The 18,571-nt window shown below is 43.5% G+C and overlaps 1 protein-coding gene across 1 annotated transcript in view; it reads left to right on the forward strand.

Annotated features, from left to right (window-relative positions):
• Positions 1-18,571, forward strand: part of LOC126263347 (band 4.1-like protein 4A) — a 691,823-nt gene that overhangs the window by 555,440 nt on the left and 117,812 nt on the right. The window contains exon 7 of the mRNA XM_049960435.1: positions 10,421-10,541. Within this exon, the coding sequence (XP_049816392.1) occupies positions 10,421-10,541 (121 nt within the window). The remainder of the gene's footprint in view (positions 1-10,420; positions 10,542-18,571) is intronic.

Consider the following 18,571-nt stretch of genomic DNA (forward strand, 5'->3'; position numbering starts at 1 on the left):
CAAAAATTAATTATTCTGGCAAATATGTATCATTGATTTTGTGACACAGCTTCTTCTGAATAGCTCTTTCCATGGACCGTATTTTTATATATGAATAATAATGAGTCATTGTCTGTACTGCTATTGAAAGTAACTGAGTTGCTATATACTGTAAACGATCAGATGCTAAAATATGAGTGACAGACAGATCTCTTTGGAAACTCAATTAAACTCTCGAATTGTATGTAGCTAAGTGAGAATATCGTTTACGAAAAAAAAATATTGCAGTATTCGCCAGATTTTTGAGGTAAAGTCTCTTCACGAATCTGTCTCTAGCTGCTTTGTAAACTTCCATTTTTGCTATGTTTGCAAACTAAAGATTCCAGCTCCCTCTGGTGTTAACATTATATAAAGTCATAATCTGTGCACATGCCACAATTACACTATCACTCAGTCATTTTTCATGACAATGAGCGCTTCACCACGAGTTGTCTGTATAGCAAGCCTAAGCGAAAACTTTTTCCAGTTTTGTACCAAATGGAGCTTCCCACCAATCGATAAGCGTTCAATTGTACCAAATACCTGAGAGACCGGATCCCAGCCCATCTTAGAAACGAGTCTATTAACATTGGCTGCTGCGCAGGGTAAGCTAGATTAAATAGTGTGTAAGTCCCTAGGACCGAAGAAGACCTCAGCAGGTTGGTCCCATAGTACCTTACCACAAATTTCCAATTAACATTGGCTGACAACTGGAACATTTACATACGACATCACACTGAAATCATTTCTCTGAAAAGTAAAAACGTTCCGTACAATAATTCATCAGTCTATGGAACTGAAGCATTATGAATAATCGGAGTCAGTAAATGTGTGACGAACCTGACCTCTAAACCGGAGCTATTCTTGGGCAGGTAGTTCAGTATTAATATGAAACTTCCTGGCAAATTAAAACTGTGTGTCGGATCGAGATTCTAACCTGGGACCTTTGCCAATTGCGGACAGTTATTCTGCCGACTGAGCTATCCAAGCACTACCGCCCTCACAGATTTACTTCCTCAAATACCTTAGCTACCTCCTAAACTTCACAGAAGTTCTCCTGTATACCATGCAGGCTATCCTTCCTGGAAGAAATGATATTGCGTAAAACGGTTTGGTTACAGCATAGGCGATTGTTTCCAGGATGAATTTTCACTCTGCAGTGGAGTGCGCACTAGTTTGAAAGTTCCTGGCAGGTTGAAACTATTATAAAGTTTCTAAAATCAGTAGCCAGTCGGCCGCAGAGCGAAAATTCATTCTGGACTTCAGTAGTAATTGAGCTAACAAGGCATGTCTCGCAGAATGGCTAATAAACTCTTTTGTCTGCAGGTGCCTTCACTAGTTGTGTATTCTTCACTGTCTAAATAAAAGATAGTGTCTGTTCAACAGATAGCCGGTGTAGAAGCCGTTAAAGACAGAGTGCTTCCTGAATCACGCCCTCGGACAGTGATTTCATTGTCGCACTCTCTGAATGCTGGTCCGGTGTTTTAACCACTGCACTACACCGAAGTACTAATATAATGTGGGTCTGATAGCTTTTGAAGGAAGCACATACCAAAGCTTGGATGGCTCAGTTAGTAGAGAGCTTAGAAGGCAAATAATTGGGTGCTTTTTAGTGAAGACTTCTGCAGTCCATTAGTGAACACATGTGGTGTTCGGGCGAATCATTAGGGGCTATCCCTTTTGTTGTCATCTCGCTGTCAGTGCATTAATTTGTGGGTGAAGGTCAGCTCTTTCAACTGCGAGGAAGCTAAATACGTTATTCGTTTGCCTGTGTAACTAGGCTGTTGCGAAACTGCGACTTGAGTATTCCGTTGTTTGCTCTTATTGGCCAATGACAGTTTCTTCGTTAGAGACAACTTGATTTATTCACTTACCTGAAGACGATTTATTTTATTTTCAGTGTCAGTTTGTTCCGTAGGAGTCAAAATTAGTTTTATCTGCGTTTGTGCTTCCGAAGAGTAAAGATGTATATGGTGAACATACTTCTCGGTACTCCTATCTCCCCACAGGACTTAGAATGCAATTTAAAGGCGGATAGATGAAGGCCAGAGGCCTCGCGTTAAGGTGTATGGAGTGATGATCGACTGTGGACGTAGGTGCGTGATCAGTGATCCCTGCTCCCATCACATCGGCTTGAACAGAAGTGAGACAGCTGCCTGCGAGCTCTGCGGATGGCTGCAAGTAGCGAAACACCTCGTCCAGGCCCATCCCGTTCCAGCGAGCCGATCACGCGGCGGTAATGCATGCAGGGGATGGCCAGAAACCGCAGGCGTGATGTTCGGCTCTGCGGTTTACGAAACTCTGCCGACTCCTCCCCTCAAGAGAGTTGCGGCAGCAGCCGGCTTGTTTGCGGCTGAGTGACGGTGACCACAAAAGCTGCGCTGGTTGCAGACGCACCGCAGGTAATGGGATGACCGACGCAGCGTGCCTTATATCACGACTTTGACAAGTTGCTTTATCAGATGGAAGCCCTGCCAACGCTTCCACGTACCAAGTACTTCCTCTCTGTATGTCTCGTGAAATGACCACAACGAGAAAATTATGGATAATACGGAGGTTTGCCGTGATCAGTCTTCCGATGTGCCGTTTGCAAATCGCAAAAGGGCGGAGTAGGGGACGGGGGTATGGTAAGAGGTACTCTCCACCACACAGAGTAAGACGGCTTGCGGTGTAGAGGTACAAATGTAGATGTAAGTAGCATATATAAAGTATTACCACAACCTTCTATATCGAGTGAAGTATGGAACTTTTATTTGTTTATGTATTTGATGGAATTGAAAGTATGGCCTGCTGCCTAGGTACTCTGTGTTCCATCTATTATTATGAATTTTTAACTGATTGCACATGTATTATGCTCCAGAAAACAAGTAACTATTGAGCCATATTCATTTAATGTATCATTAAACAACGTTTGCGTTTGTTATTGAAATATGTTAAAGTATATTAGAACTAAGTTAGAAATTCAATATAATATAATATATATATATATATATATATATATATATATATATATATATATTTTCTGTGCTTAGTTATATACGTTTTTGACAGAAAAATTTTATCTGTTTTATAGTATTACTATAGCATTTCCTTGCTTAATGGATTCTGCCCGCCTCACAAGAGAGGCGTGAAAACCTGTAAACATGTTCGTTATCATAATACTGGAGGGAATTCTATGAACACCATTGTGTTAATTATGTTGTGTGCGTTTTATCTTTCTCCTGTTGTTGTGTTAGGTGTTGGAAGTGTAGTAGGTCAAGTAGTATGGCGTTTGTTTAGCTTAACACGGTAAACCGCCTAAAAACCGTACTGGGGTTGGTCGATGTAGCAGATCCACACCTGACCGTGTTATTCTTGGTTGTCCGAGCACAGAACGTGATGCTGAACGCCACAGTTGTGTTCTCTGAGCAGTGTCGGCGCACGATATGCCGCGATCCAGTAAGGCGTGAGAAGCTTTGCGGTACCTTCCAGGTATTCAACCGCAAAGTGAACTGTAGGCATTTTCGACGTCATGGCGTGAGCCATGATGCTCCGAGTATAATGGTGAGCGATGCCGAAAGGAAATTTGAATGCTTGCCACTACAAGGACGGAAAGCAGCCAGCCCGGACACTGACTGTCCAGATCTCACTGAATTAGAGCCACTGTATAAACCTGAAGCGAAACGTGCTCTCTCTAGGTCGTCTCAGGCGCCAGAGGCACTGCTGTACACCCATTTTTCCATGAGTAGGCGATTGACAAGTCACCTTGTTAAAGGAGCTATAGCTACTAGAGGTTATAAATGAGATCCGTATGCTCGCTTGAAACCCGCCAGCGACTTCTGTGACGTCGTCTCCGAACTCGCCGTCTCCGTGAGTCCTAGACTCGACTCGTGAGTCTCTGCCACTGCCCACTCGTCACCCGAGTCCGTTGTGTGGTACAAGTGGACTCGCCTCCCTCAGAAAGGAGAGTGAGGAGTTAGGTTCAAGAGTATAACCGCGGGCACGCGGCATTCCCGCTATATACGCAACCGCCTTGAAAGATATCAGCGTCATTAAATTGTAAATTACCATCCATTTACATCACACAGTAATAATTCCGACTTTATAGACTTTCTCAAGTGCAAGGTCAAATGTCACAAAATGTCCGACCTGCCTAAATGACAGATGCAATTTATATATTCTTATAACGACTGATAGGTTAGGAGTGAATATTGTTTTATTTGTACATACACTGGTATAGCTGAAATTTTTTCGAAGACTGCTGTAAATTTATTTTAATATTTAATGTCTGTTCAGAGAATGTCTAACAATTACGTTGACATACACACATTTTCGAAGTGTTACCGAATCTATAGCGACAGTTCCAGAAACTGTGATATGAGGATGAAATGCAATCTCTAAACAGTGGTTAATTCTTGAAATAAATTACGGATACGAGGATAAGCTAAACAGCTGACTGTTAGCCCATAAATGCAAGTTGCCGTGACAAAATGAGTACAAAAATAGCGCACTTATTGTAACAGAGAAGTTGGTTTGTGCCCAGTTTTCGTTTGACTCAGCCCATACGTTTTCTCATGGCAGAGGCGAGGTAGACATGAATGCAATCATTTTGTTTTTATTGGACGAAATTTATATGTTCTTATTCTGAAGCGTGGACTGCAACGTGAAACTTATTCCAGATACCACTCCCCCTCTAATGGAACCCCCCGTCGGAGGTTCGAGTCCTCCCTCGGGCATGGGTGTCTGTGTCGTCCTCAGCGTAAGTTAGTTTAAGTTACATTAAGTAGTGTGTAAGCTTAGGGACCATGACCTTAGCAGTTTGGTCCCATAAGACCTTACCACAAATTTCCAATTTTCTAATGGAACACATTTGCAATTGTGTACTTTGCATGACTTAATTTTCGTCTTACGTGCTCGACAACCTCGCAAAACACAGCTTCGTTAAAGGCCATCTGATTGGGCAGTTGGTAACTTCGACTCTGTAGTCCTATTTTACAGCAGCAAAATCGTGTGTTCATCTTCTGTGCTAACCGCAAGTCACGAGTGCTGCATGCTTCGGTAAGAGAGCACGAGTCGACGGATACGAATCGACCGCAACGCCACAGTTCTCAGAGTCGTCATACTCTCGGAACTACAGCGGGAACGAAGGATGCCCGTAAGCACAGATGGAACAGCGGCGCCTTGATTTCCTAAGTATGCAACCCGTAACTGTGGACTCGTACTCGCTCTGAAACTTCCTGGCAGATTAAAACTGTGTGCCGGACCGAGACTCGAACTCGGGACCTTTGCCTTTCGCGGGCAAGTGCTCTACCAAATGAGCTGTGAGGACGGGGCGTGAGTCGTGCTTGGGTAGCTCATTTGGTACACAGCAGAGTGAAAATCTCATTCTCGAAACATACCCCAGGCTGTGGCTAAGCTATGTCCCCGCAATATCCTTTCTTTCAGGAGTGCTAGTTCTGCAAGGTTCGCAGGAGAGCTTCTGTAAAGTTTGGAAGGTAGGAGGCGAGGTACTGGCAGAAGTAAAGCTGTGAGGACGGGGCGTGAGTCGTGCTTCGGTAGCTCATTTGGTAGAGCACTTGCCCGCGAAAGGCAAAGGTCCCGAGTTCGATTCTCGGTCCGGCACACAGTTTTAATCTGGCAGGAAGTTTCATATCAGCGCACACTCCGCTGCAGAGTGAAAATCTCATTCTCGTACTCGCTCTGTTTCTGGTCTGTAATAGCTGCACCGTGTGACAGCTTCGATACGCGAGCTAGACGTCCCCATTTCCCGCTAGAGAATAGTGAAGCGCACCACCTACCGAATCTCCCTCCGGGCTGCCCCCTACAGCGCTGGCTGGAGTATCGACCACAGTTGCAAGATACCCGAGGCAGCGCCTGTTGCTGGGTCGGCGTAGCTGTCCGATGCATGAGGAGCGGGCCGCGGGGTGGCGGCGATGCCCCTGCCCGCAGTAACAATAAAGCAAGCCGCCCGCTGCCTGTCCAGATGCTATCTGCCGCCGCCACGCCCAGCGGCACGCGTCCGCCGTCGCCGTAATTGATACGTCACTGAGATAGCCCGCCGCTTCTCCAGCCCAGCCGCAGCAGCGTTTAATTACGACGTCTCTCTCTCCTCCGCGCCGTCTCCCCCTGTAACACTTGCCGTTTACTTCGCTCTCCTCCTTCCTCTCTCTCTCTCTATCTATCTATCTATCTCTTCTCTCCATTATAGCACGTGCTTTCTTTCTCAGATTCTTTCCTCCTGCTTTCCGCCTCGGACCAGGCAATCTCCTCAAATCGGAAGACGCGGGGTTCGCACTGACAAAAAGGAAAAGTGTCTCCGCTTCTCCCAACGGGGCAAACATCTTTCCCCGCGAGTGAGAAGGACGGCTGGCCTGCGCCACTTCGGAGAAAAAGCAAAAGAACGGCTGTCGCGAGGAACGAAGCGCTCGAGAGCCCACAAGCAGCACCGCGTGATGTAGTGCAAAGGTCGTAAATACAGGCGCTTCTGTGTGTATGTGTTCGTCCGAGTGCTGATCGTATCGACGCCGTAACTGCGACCCCTATTGCTTGCGTGCTGCAAGCGAGTTAATCGAGTAACAGCATCTGTTTTTCTCGTTCTGGGCTTCTCTTCGTGTTTGTGTGTGTGTGTGTGTGTGTGTGTGTGTGAGAGAGAGAGAGAGAGAGAGAGAGAGAGAGAGAGAGAGTTTCAAAGACAAATTCCATTTCTTATGAATACCTAAGCGACCGTTGTGGCCCCGAGCTACACCTCGTGTCACAAGTGTCTCGGCCATATTCGTTCTGCTAGTGCACTTGTTACCTTTAACGCCTAAATTTTTATCGTTTTTTTCTCTTATTTTGCTAAAATTTCTGTTAAGAATTGTCTGCTTTCTACTCATGTGATGTGTCGTAATGACTAGTTAGTGAAAGGATAGCACGTTTAGCTGGTAACACTTCTGTTACGAAATAGCTTTGCAGTTTGTAGCGACTTTTAATATTCCGCGAAGAGATATCACCTACAGTGTTGCATCGAATGATAATGTCCAGAGTTATGTCATCTGAGAATCGCAAGATCAAGCACAGGGTTGTCTGGAGGCGCATGAAAATAATGTGAATTCATCTAAGATTTTCTCATTGGTGTCACCCGGTATCCATGTTCTATAATGATACAATGCTATATTCACATTCACAGTTTTGCGAATAGTGCCGTCCGTATTGCTCAATTTTTTAAAATAAATAATTGATATGTTTTGCCCACTACCACCTTCAGAGCCCACCTAATTTAGAACTTCTGAGACAAAATTCAATGAAAGTTGCAATAAAACCTCTGACGATCTGGAGCTTCTGGGTACGATAGTTTTTCTGTGAGGCATTGTAGATTTTTGTCAACAGATCCCAAAAATACAGTTTAGTCCCAGTGTCTGGAATATTGCCGGAAGAAGAAAAGGAAGATAAATGTTTCACTGCCGACCGACGATGAGGGCAGTAGATTCGGAGTACAAACCCTGTTTGAGTGAGGATGAGAGAGGATTCGGTCGTGTTCTTTCCGAAGGTACCACTTAACTGATTTTGGAAAACCTAAGTTTAATCAGCCAGATGGGGATTTAAATCCCGTTCCTGCTGAATTCGAGTCGACCGTGACAACGAACGGTTGATTTTCCTATCTATTCCTATCAATCCCAGTTCTGTCACCATCTAAGACCTGTCGTCAAACCTCAATCTTTGTTCCTTCTTTTCTCCAACATCAGTGTCCAGTAACACCCCACAGCAGATATTTATTTCTGCATTTCTTTCACTGGCAAGATTAGGCCTTCTTGTCTTACATTTATCCAGACATCCTTAATGAATCAACGTTACAGTCTGGTAGTACTTTACCAATATAATAATAATAACAATAATAGTAATGATAATATATATTGCAAATACTGTGTAGAGTTTAACTATGTCTGTCTTATTAACATTAAGCTAGTTCCTTATTACGTTCTTATCGAGTGTAACTATTAACATCTAACAGAAACTTGTGACGGCAGTACAGAAGGAATAAATATGGAGAAAAATTACAGTGGAGAGCGAGGTATAATATGGCAAGATTATCAGATGAGATGGAAGGAAGATAATAAAAACAAAAGGGACGACAAAAGCAAAGATAATTCATAATGTGACAAAGGTTCTGGTTCCGTGTTGGACAGTAAGGAAGCTATCCAATGTCAACAGATAAGCCTTCAATCGTTGGGGTTGGTTGGAATAAGACGCAGGTTACTGAGTAATTTGATCCACAATAGTATCGCTAAAAAGCAACTATTAGATAAAGGTCTTGCTTGAAGGACGTGGATCGAGTGTGACTACCTCTGATTTTATGTATCTCTGCTAGATTGCGAGTGGTTGGTTGGGTTTTTGTTTCTTTTTTATTATTTTATTTGGCCTTGGCCAAGAAACTATAAAGCCACAAACGATGTAAATAAGTGTTAACATAAAGGTGAGCAGAAATAGCACTAAAAAAACATCGAATTGCAAATGACATACGAGTAGTTACATTTTAATATTCTTAGTTCATCACAAATAAATGAAAGTAAAACATATTAACGTTATGCAGACCTAAACTCCAGAAATTACAACGATCCCTCCAAATCCACCTCAGTCAGCTTACGTCCTGGTGTAGCCAATGACCCCTCAAGATCAGCGTTTCCAAAACCCAGACAATAATTATAGAACGAACCACTCGCACTTTCCGTCTCCATGGCTTTTACATTACCGCTTATGACCATCCTATCCACTTACCTATTACACTACAATATCTTTGACTAACCATCAACTGAAAGCCTACAATAGATTCAAACTGCTTGAGGACTATACCCCTCCACTATCCGCCACAGCTACAAAACCTGGATCCGACCGATCTTCTATGCAAATGTTGCGTGGATATCTGCCGGACCAAACCTCTACAAGTCCGTCGAAATCCTCGAACACCATGAACTTTGTCTCGCTTTCCGCATCCATCTACGTTCAACCGCGTGGATCCTCTACCGCCGGCCGAAGTGGCCGAGCGGTTCTAGGCGCTACAACTGGGAACCGCGCGACCGCTACGGTCGCAGGTTCGAATCCTGCCTCGGGCATGGATGTGTGTGATGTCCTTAGGTTAGTTAGTTTAAGTAGTTCTAAGTTCGAGAGGACTGATGACCACAGCAGTTAAGTCCCATAGTGCTCAGAGCCATTTGAACCATTTGATCCTCTACCATTTCATCAAATTCCCACATCTCTTCACCCAAATCGAGAACACCCGGATCTCCTATACCATCCGCAAACTATAATCTAATAATCCAATTGTTTTCCTCTGATCACCAATATTGGTATGTTTCCGCTCCTTTATATACATATCCCACCATCCCTACACCTAAACACACTTCATATTTAATCCAACGCAACATCAACTGCCTCCATTCCCAGACAATGAAATCCGCTAAAACATTTATCCATCCTACCAGTTATTGCTTTCCCCATCTGTCGCATTCCACATCAGGGCTTCCCCCGCCCGTCTCTCACTCCACTGCGTTTCACCTTCCTCTCCAGCCCACCCATCAAGCTCATCCTTCCTTTCCGAGCTTTCTCAGTATCCACCTTACCATCTACCTTCTTTCTACAGATACCACCCAAAAACTTATAGATTTGCACTCACAACGACCCTAATATTTAATCTCCCAACAATTCTTCACCCAGCTTTTTAGTGAAAATGCAGTGCTTCTTTTTAACGAACGTCGCCGTTCTTTTTAAAGTTTTTTTAAAGTCTGTTTTGTCTTTTCATGTTTACCTGCCAGATTTTTCATTTCCTGTTTAAACTTTAAACGAAGAAAACAGCATTGTGTATTTGTAATAATCTCTACCTTATATTTTAAAACTTTCTTTAAATTTTGCATCCATGAATAGCATTTTTAATGTTGTCATTTATTTTCTGTAAATGTTGTACGCTGAGGAGCGGGATATTATACCACTGACAGCCCACTTCCCGCCCATGTGGGGCGAGCGGTATGAAATTGAAAAAAATGAAAAAAAATTGACATTGTATAGTTAGAATTAAACGTTTGCTGTGAAAATATAACCCAAAGGCCACCTTCTTATCTGTGCATTGTTAGCACTTAGCAGAGACATGATGGAAGCTGGTTGAGGGATGTCGGGTTCTTCAGTTTATGTAGGAACTCTTCTTTATGTGCGCTGTACTTCTTTCGAGGGAAAATTATATGGTTAATATCCCCGGCCGAATTACTGGCGCAGTCGCACTTGGAGGAATCTGACAAATAAATACTATGCATACTGATAAGTTTGGGAACTGCCATGGTTAAATACCATCCTAATAATGGTAAATATCCCCTTTCAAAGGCAATTAAAGGAAGCGAGGCACGCGGCTAAATTCTGTAAGCCGGATTTCATTATCGGGTATTTTTGTCTGTTTCAGCGGAGCTGGGCGACTACGACCCCCGGCGGCACTCTCCCGGCTACGTCTCCGAGTTCCGATTTCTGTCCAACCAGACCGTCGAACTGGAGTCCCGCATCGCCGAACTGCACAAGGGCCTCGTGTGAGTAGCCTGCGCCGCGGCCCCTGCAGCTGCTTCTCACGCCACCCGCACAGCGCGCTCCTCTGACCGCAGGAGGAGAGCATTCTATTCCGCCTGTTGCAGTAACGCCGCGAACCAAAACCGCAGCTGTGGTTTCCCTCTCGTAACCCACGGAACAACTTTGATTACTTTTTCCTGAAATGGGACGATGCTAAACCACCATTCATGAAATATTTGCATTGATTTTCCAGTTATATCTACGTGATGACACATAGCTCCGTTCGAATCCGACGTCGTTCGCAAAACGAACTTGCGTAGTTTAGTGTCCAAATTTATTGTTGTAATTGAGATTTGACTGCCGATTGCAGTAATTCGTTGTACAATGAGCAACTCAATCCTTCTTACTCATGAACCCTGTGATTTTTTTTACGATTGTCTGAACGTGAAAATCTTACCAGGCCGTCGGATCTTTTCAGTCTAATGTGGTAATCAACAAGAACTGCTTACAAGCCGACAAAGTAAAGAGTGCGCCTGGATCGACAACTGTGGATTTTGAAACAAATTGTATTAGTACTGACATGACCATTATCATCATTTGGGACAGGGGTGGCCAAGATTTCGACTCTCGGACCATGCCGGGGCCGGAGTGCCAAAGCCTTTAGCCTCACTTCACATTTCATCCACCGCCAGGCTGCGCCGTCTGAGCGCGAGGAGGAGGAAGAGGGAAAAACAGCGAACGCGCCGCATTTAAATGGCGGTAGAGCTGTACTGCATATGACTTGGTTTTATCTTTCACAATTTTCAACAACGTAGAACACAAACAAAAACACATTTCAGTATTAATTGATTATTTTTGGCGCGCTGAAGACTTAATATAATCTTTATCTGGTACAAACAGCCGGCATATCGACCGACGCAGACAATTTCACAGAGTTTCGCATTCAAATTGCTACGTAAGGTGAATTATTTAGTCTCATAATCTAAAAAAGATCTTTCACACAAATATGTCGATCGAAATATTGTAGCACTTTTGCAAGCTCATTATGGAGATTTGGAAAATCTACCTGAGGAAAGCAATGTAAACGTCCTGGACAGTTTTAATGTAAAAAGATTTATCATTGAAATTGAAGTTACTTTACAGGTCAATCAATTACATCGGTACATGCACAGGGCGCTTTCAACTGAAACGGTAAGACGTCTCGAAAACAGCTGTAAAATAGATGTAAGACGGACAGTATCCTCAAAACTTTTATAAAACTATCCTTCGAACTCTTGCAAGGGCACAAGAATTCTTCAGACCTCTCGCTTCCTACAACGCCAGTGAACTTAGGGAACTGGACTGTCTTTGTCAGAATGTGTCCCTTCTACAAAGCGATTTTCTTTTTAAATGCTTCCCCATCATATTATAAATAAGTTGTTTCTCACCTTGCAGTGTCCTACTGTGCACAGTGTGCAATCAAGTCCACTTAAAATTCGAAGTCTTTAATGTATTCTGGATGTTGTAATTTTCTTCCTCCACTCCTTTGTCCTTCATAAATTCAGCAATAGAGAGTTTTAAATCGAAAAATCTTTCCAGGCATGACTCTTATCTTAAACAACGTACTTTGCAGTAGTATATGAAGTCTCCATACTGCTCGTTCATTACCACTGAAAACTGTTGCAACTGACAACTGAATAATGGAAGCAACTCCTGGAATTTTACTATTAATGTGTTTCTTCATGTGCTCCATGAATGCAAATTTGGCACAAAATACTTCTTGATGTGCAGGACAATGAATCCCGTCTGCTCTTTCGTGGTCATCTAAGAAATTCTCGCTGCATGTTATTGCAGTGTCGTTTCATAGGAAATAAGCGGTACCTCTCGCTTATGCGAATTGAGAATTCTCATCACTCTCTTCTGTCATTTTCATTCATTTTAAAGGATTGTGACGATAGATCGCCTGCTGCATCTTTTTACCCGAACAGCCACTGCAACTATGAACAAACAGCGAAAAGTACAGCGCTGACACCAAGATTCCGCCGAACTTAGAGAGATGTGCCAACCGAAAAATGCCGCACTGCAATGCTAAATGAAGAGTCTCGGCGTTGCGGGTACTTCCGAGAAGAACCGAGCAAACCCGAGTGACAGGCCGTGCCTTGGCGCGCCCGTGGCCCGCACACGATGCACCCGTGAACTCTGACACGCCTTGGCAAGCCCCGATTGAGAAGAGTACCGACACTCTACTTTAGCTGCATTTCTCCTTTTCGTGGACACCCATTTGTCCTTCCGCTTGCAGCAGAACGCGCCACAGTGATTCTCTTCACGCTCATTTCTCTATGTTGGTTCTAAGTTGGTATTACGTTTTCTCCAGAAACTATTTGTTGCTATACAGTGGTCATATCTTTCATCATACACATTCAGTCGAGAGTACAGACTCGTAACAATTGGCGTATGCATAATTTTATATTTTCTCTGGTAATCCCTCGGTCGCTGTATTCAGTTGTGATATTCGGCCGTGCAAGTACCGAATTTTAACAAAGAACGATTAAATGTTACCTACAAAAGTTACGATGCATTTATCTTCGAATTACCCTTAATCGTATGTAGGGGCGAAATGAAATTAGTAACATTTTAAAAATCAGTAAATATGACCTTCAGAACACAGACAAGATATAAAAATAGTGCCTATATCTGTAAACCAAATGTAAAGAACAGCGTCAAAATTGAAAATGGCATAATCTACAGTAATTATTAATTCTATTCGTGTTACAGCCCACTAACGGTAGTTTGAAAATAAAGTAACCGAATTTACAGCTTGTGTAATCCTCGGATTTAGCGCTTTCCATATTTAGCCTATCTGTACGCTCTAGTCACGCGACATATAGTCTTTTCTGGTATAGTAACAACATCGTGCTTCGTACTGTCGACACCATCGGAATACTGTGCTGCGATAAATAAGATAATTTCAGAAATTCTCCAGTTGCTTGCACCTATGAACTGTGTAGGAATCGGACATACTTCAGCCAGTCGCCAACTTCCAACGCCATTTGCAAATTTTTGCAGAAAAGATTGTTGCCCTTACTGTCTGTATGTGTGCTATTTTTAGCAGTTTTATCACCTTCCTCATTTTGCAACATATTAGCTCGTTATAACCAGACAACAGTTGTAAGACTCGAATGGCATCAAAATGAACCAATGGGTGACAAGGTAGTGAGACAGGGTTGTATCGTATCCCCGATGTTATTCAACCTGTACACTAGGCAAAGAGTATGGGGAGAAAAAAGAAAAGTTTGGATTAGGAATGGAAGTCCAGGGTGAAGAAATAAAAACTTTGTCGTTCGCCGATGACATTGTAATTCAGTCAGAGAGAGACAGCAAAGGACCTGGCATCACAAGGCTGAATGCACACCGCTCCAGCCTTTCCACCAAGGAAACATTTGTGGCACTACTGGGAACCGTACCCGGACATTGACACTTACAATCAATCAGTTTAGTGGTACGGTACTTAGAACATTGTTACTAGATTAAGTATTTTCTAATTTCTCTCAGTTTTTTGCGATGATGAGATCACCAATTAATTCTATGGTATCACAATATCTTCTCAGTTTTTTTATACAAATCAGTTATATAGAAACAGAGTTACATTCTTTTTTTATTCTCCTAACAAATTTGAGAGTTGACAAAAGCTTTACATTCACGCTCTTCAAGTTTGAAAGGCGACTTCTTAAAAAAAAAAAAAGTTACGTTATCCACATATGTTGTAAAATCAGTTTTCTGTCGGTATTTTTATAAGTAAATATCAGTCGCCGCTTGTATGAGAGTTCATCACCTGAGAACGGCTTGGCCGATTTGGTTGATCTTTTATGTTGTGTTCTTTATTGTCATCACAAGGTTCGTATGAACGAAAATTTTTGGAAAATACATCGTAAAAGTTGGATATTAAAATCAATTGCGAAAGATCATGACTTGAGAACGGCTCTAGCAATCTGGCAGACTTTTCTTTTTTGTGATTGTAATTGTGGATGATAACGGTACTTTTAGTATGAAAAAGAAAATTTTAAAAATGATCCAGTGTGAAAGTTCTGCTGTCACAGGTTTTCATAGTAAAAAATTAGTTTGACAGTTACACAGGGTGGTCGGAAATACCCGTTACAGACTTCTAGGACAGGTAGACGGGAGAGAGTACATCGTATTTTGAATAGGAACCCATGTCCGTAAACTTCATCCAACGCGACTACAGAGCGTCAAAGTTATAGGCGCGGGCGCCTGTAAATGTACGTATACACGGGGTGATTCCGTGATGATGTTACAGACTTTCTAGGATGATGGAGAACCATAAATGTATTAATTTGAAGTAAGGATCCCTGTATTGGAAACGAACGAGTCGAAAGTTATAAACGAAAACCGTTCTGATACCTCTGACAGTTGACTACATGTACCGGTTCTTGTGCTGCGAAGAGTGTAGGGTTGGTAACTTTCAGTGGTGGTAGTGTGGACAAAAATGAGAAAAAAATGTCCAATAAACGTGGGCTCTAAATTGCATACCTGAGGAACTATGACCATTCGTTCATCTTCGCTAAAGTGAAACACATCTCCTCTCCTGAGCAAGTGTTCGTAGCTGTTAAGGTACGTACTTAAGAGCCCACGTTTATTGGACATTTTTTCTCGTTTTCGTCCACACTACCACCACTGAAAGTTACCAACCCTATACTCTTCGCAGCACAAGAACCGGTACATGTATTCAACTGTCAGAGGTATCAGAACGGTTTTCGTTTGTAATTTTCGACTCGTTCATTTCCAGTACAGGGATCCTTACTTCAATTAATACATTTATCGTTCTCCATCATCCTAGAAAGTCTGTAACATCATTACGGAATCACCCTGTGTATACGTAGATTTACAGACGCCCGCGCCTATAACTTTGACGCTCTGTAGTCGTGGTGGACGAAGTTTCTGGACATGGGTTGCTATTGAAAATACGATGTACTCACTTCCCTCTATAAGTCCTACAAGTCTGTAACGAAAATTTCCGACCACCTTGTATGTAATACGTCAATACATGTGTAATATGTAAAGACGAAACGTTGTAGCCGAAAATCTCGAAATGTTCTTGACCGATTTACTACAAATTTTTGCTCAACGCACTAATGAATGTTCGGACGGACATAGGCTACATATTTTTGTAATATATATAATATACATATATAAAGGGGAAGCGTAGTTACCACAAATCCCGAAAAGGTCTTGACCGATTTACTTCAGTTCTTACACAATACTCTACTGAACATTCAGACGGAAATGGATATAGAGAGGGGGAGGAGGTTATGCACAGAGACATTGTGGAAGGAGGAGAAGAGGAGGGTTGAGAAGAAGGGCAAGCAGAGGGAGGATGGGCAAGGAATTTAGGAATGACTCTCGTAGCTAAGACTCGTTGATGAATGTGATACTAGTCAAGACCGGTGTGGTGAAGGGGCGGGCAGCGAACAATCACAGCAAGCGCTGCCTTAACGGCGGGTAATCGAACCAGCGGCCGAGCGGCGCAGTAAAACGACGCCGTTATGATCCGCCACCTGCTGGCGGGGAGTGGCCGCAGTTAGGCGATGCAGATATAGCCGTAGCTACAGGCGGCGCGCGTGCGCGGGAGCGAACGAGAGCCGCTTGCTGCGGCGATAACAGTTAACGCGGGTAATGGCTTGTAGCTGCGCGCGTGATGAATGCGCCCACTCTGCGGTCCCTCTCTGCCTACGCCTGTATTGGTAGCCGGCTGGCAGCCGTAGCTCAGCGTGCCTCGTACAAGCTGCAGTGTCCACTACTGTACTGCAGCGATTCAAACGTACAACACCCAAAAGTAACCCTCAGGTGTTGCGTCGTAACCTGAAATACCTAGTAAATCTACTCTGCCTCTCTAGGCGCACTCTCGTGACATTTTCCATATCTGCGTAGAGCTGTTAGACCTCACTGTACTAGGAAATCACAGATGAGGTTATATGGCCGTGGTCCATGGAATACTTCTATTCGTAACGTTTCGTCCAATACTACGTTGGACATCCTCAGAGGTATGGCTGGTCCTGTTGAGTCGGCAGGAAGTATTTCATGGACCACGACCATACAACCCGGAAGAATTATCAACAACAGTACCATCCAGTCGTGAAAGCCTTCATTGTATGAAATCACAGATGACCTCAGAACGAAATTTACCGCCAACTAAGTTTAAACGCAAATGCTTGCAAAACGATACGCAGGATGCACAGAAATAATAGAACGCCCAGTAATACTCACAGGTTCCGGAGGAATGTAGGAATTCACGAGGATATACTGACAATATGGTTTATCTTAGATGGCAGATTTTAAAAAAGTGAAACTTACATAGATAGAATTAAAAAGCTTCTGACAAAGTTCGTTGCAACACAGTCTTCGAATTTCGGACATTACCAGACGTACAGTAGCAAATTCTTTTAGAAACTACAGCAATCGGTAACTTATCTTCCGTTAAAAATGTCGACTGTATTTTGGATGCTGCGGCAGCCTTTCTGTTGTTGTTCCTACTTTCCGTATTCATACACATGGTACGCCGCGCGGCTAGGAGCGCCATGTCACGGATTGCGAGGCCCCTCCCGTCGGAGGCCCAAGTCCTCCCTCGGTCATGGGCGTGTGTATTGTTCTTAGCATAAGTTAGTTTAAGTAGTGTGTAAGCCTAGGGACCGAAGACCCCAATAGTTTGGTCCATTGGAAATGCCCCCCTCCCCCCCCCCCCCCCTGTACTAACACTTGTGTTGTGGCGTAACAAGACAGCCACGCCACTCGGAAGAAGCCGAAAGGCACGCGTTAAACTCGCGTAGGCTAGAGAGAGGTCTGAAACAGGATACGTAATGAATGCTATTAAGAAAAGTACGTAGCTGCTGGAATACTTAACTTTAATCCATCCTTGTTGTACATCGCTCTTGACGATACAAGTGAGACTCTTTAGATACAAGCTATGTAAGGCTAATGGCGCCTTGCTAGGTCGTAGCCATGGACTTAGCTGAAGGCTATTCTAACTATCTGCTCGGCCAAGGAGAGAGGCTTCGTCAGTGTAGTCGCTAGCAAAGTCGTCCGTACAACTGGGGCGAGTGCTAGTCCGTCTCTCGAGACCTGCAGTGTGGTGGCGCTCGGTCTGCGATCACTGACAGTGGCGAGACGCGGGTCCGACATGTACTAATGGACCGCGGCCGATTTAAAGCTACCACCTAGCAAGTGTGGTGTCTGGCGGTGACACCACAACTTGTATGAAGCACAAGCACAAACACAAGCGCAATGTCCGCCGTGCTGGTCGACAACGTCGCGCATACTGCGCTATACGCAACTGCGTCATCTGCATACAGAGTCAGAGATCAACAAAGCTGCATGATTCTACAGATATTATGCGAATGAACTTCTGGCAGTAGTTTATCGCTAGACACTGGAGCAACGAAGACCACCTACCTACCGACTGAAAAGAAAAGCACAGATTATTCCCGTTTTCGAGAAAGGTCGAAGTAAAAGAAGCACATAATTATAGGTCTTTTTCGCTGACGTCAGTCTATTTTGCAGTTACAGAACATGCGTTATGCTCATTTATTATGAATGTTTCGGAGAAGAACGTCTCCTGTATACAAATCAACGTCCGCAATCAGAGAACACAAAACTCGCTCTTTTCCTCTGTAAGATCCATAGCGCCGTAAATATCGGTGTGGCTCCCAGATTGATTCCGTGCCGTGTTGCTTGACTTCAAGAAGACATGTGTCAACCAAGCAAGAGCTCACCGAGTATCGGACCAGTTTTGTGACCGGATTCAGAACATCCTTGCAGACATAACACATCGACAAATGTAAAGGCCATTTCAACAGTACCCCAAGGAAATATGATAGAGCTATCACATTATACAGGGAGTTTCAAAATCACATCAAACAAACTTCGAGGGATGTAGAAGGCGTCTTGAAGAACAAAATGAGTATAGGAACCAGTGTCCGAAACGTCATCCAATGACGCTGGAGCGTCGAAGTTACAGGCAACGACCACTGTATATGTATGTACTCGTATGATGTTGCAAACT

Source organism: Schistocerca nitens, chromosome 6, assembly GCF_023898315.1.
Source record: "Schistocerca nitens isolate TAMUIC-IGC-003100 chromosome 6, iqSchNite1.1, whole genome shotgun sequence".
Classification (NCBI taxonomy): Eukaryota; Metazoa; Arthropoda; class Insecta; order Orthoptera; family Acrididae; genus Schistocerca; species Schistocerca nitens.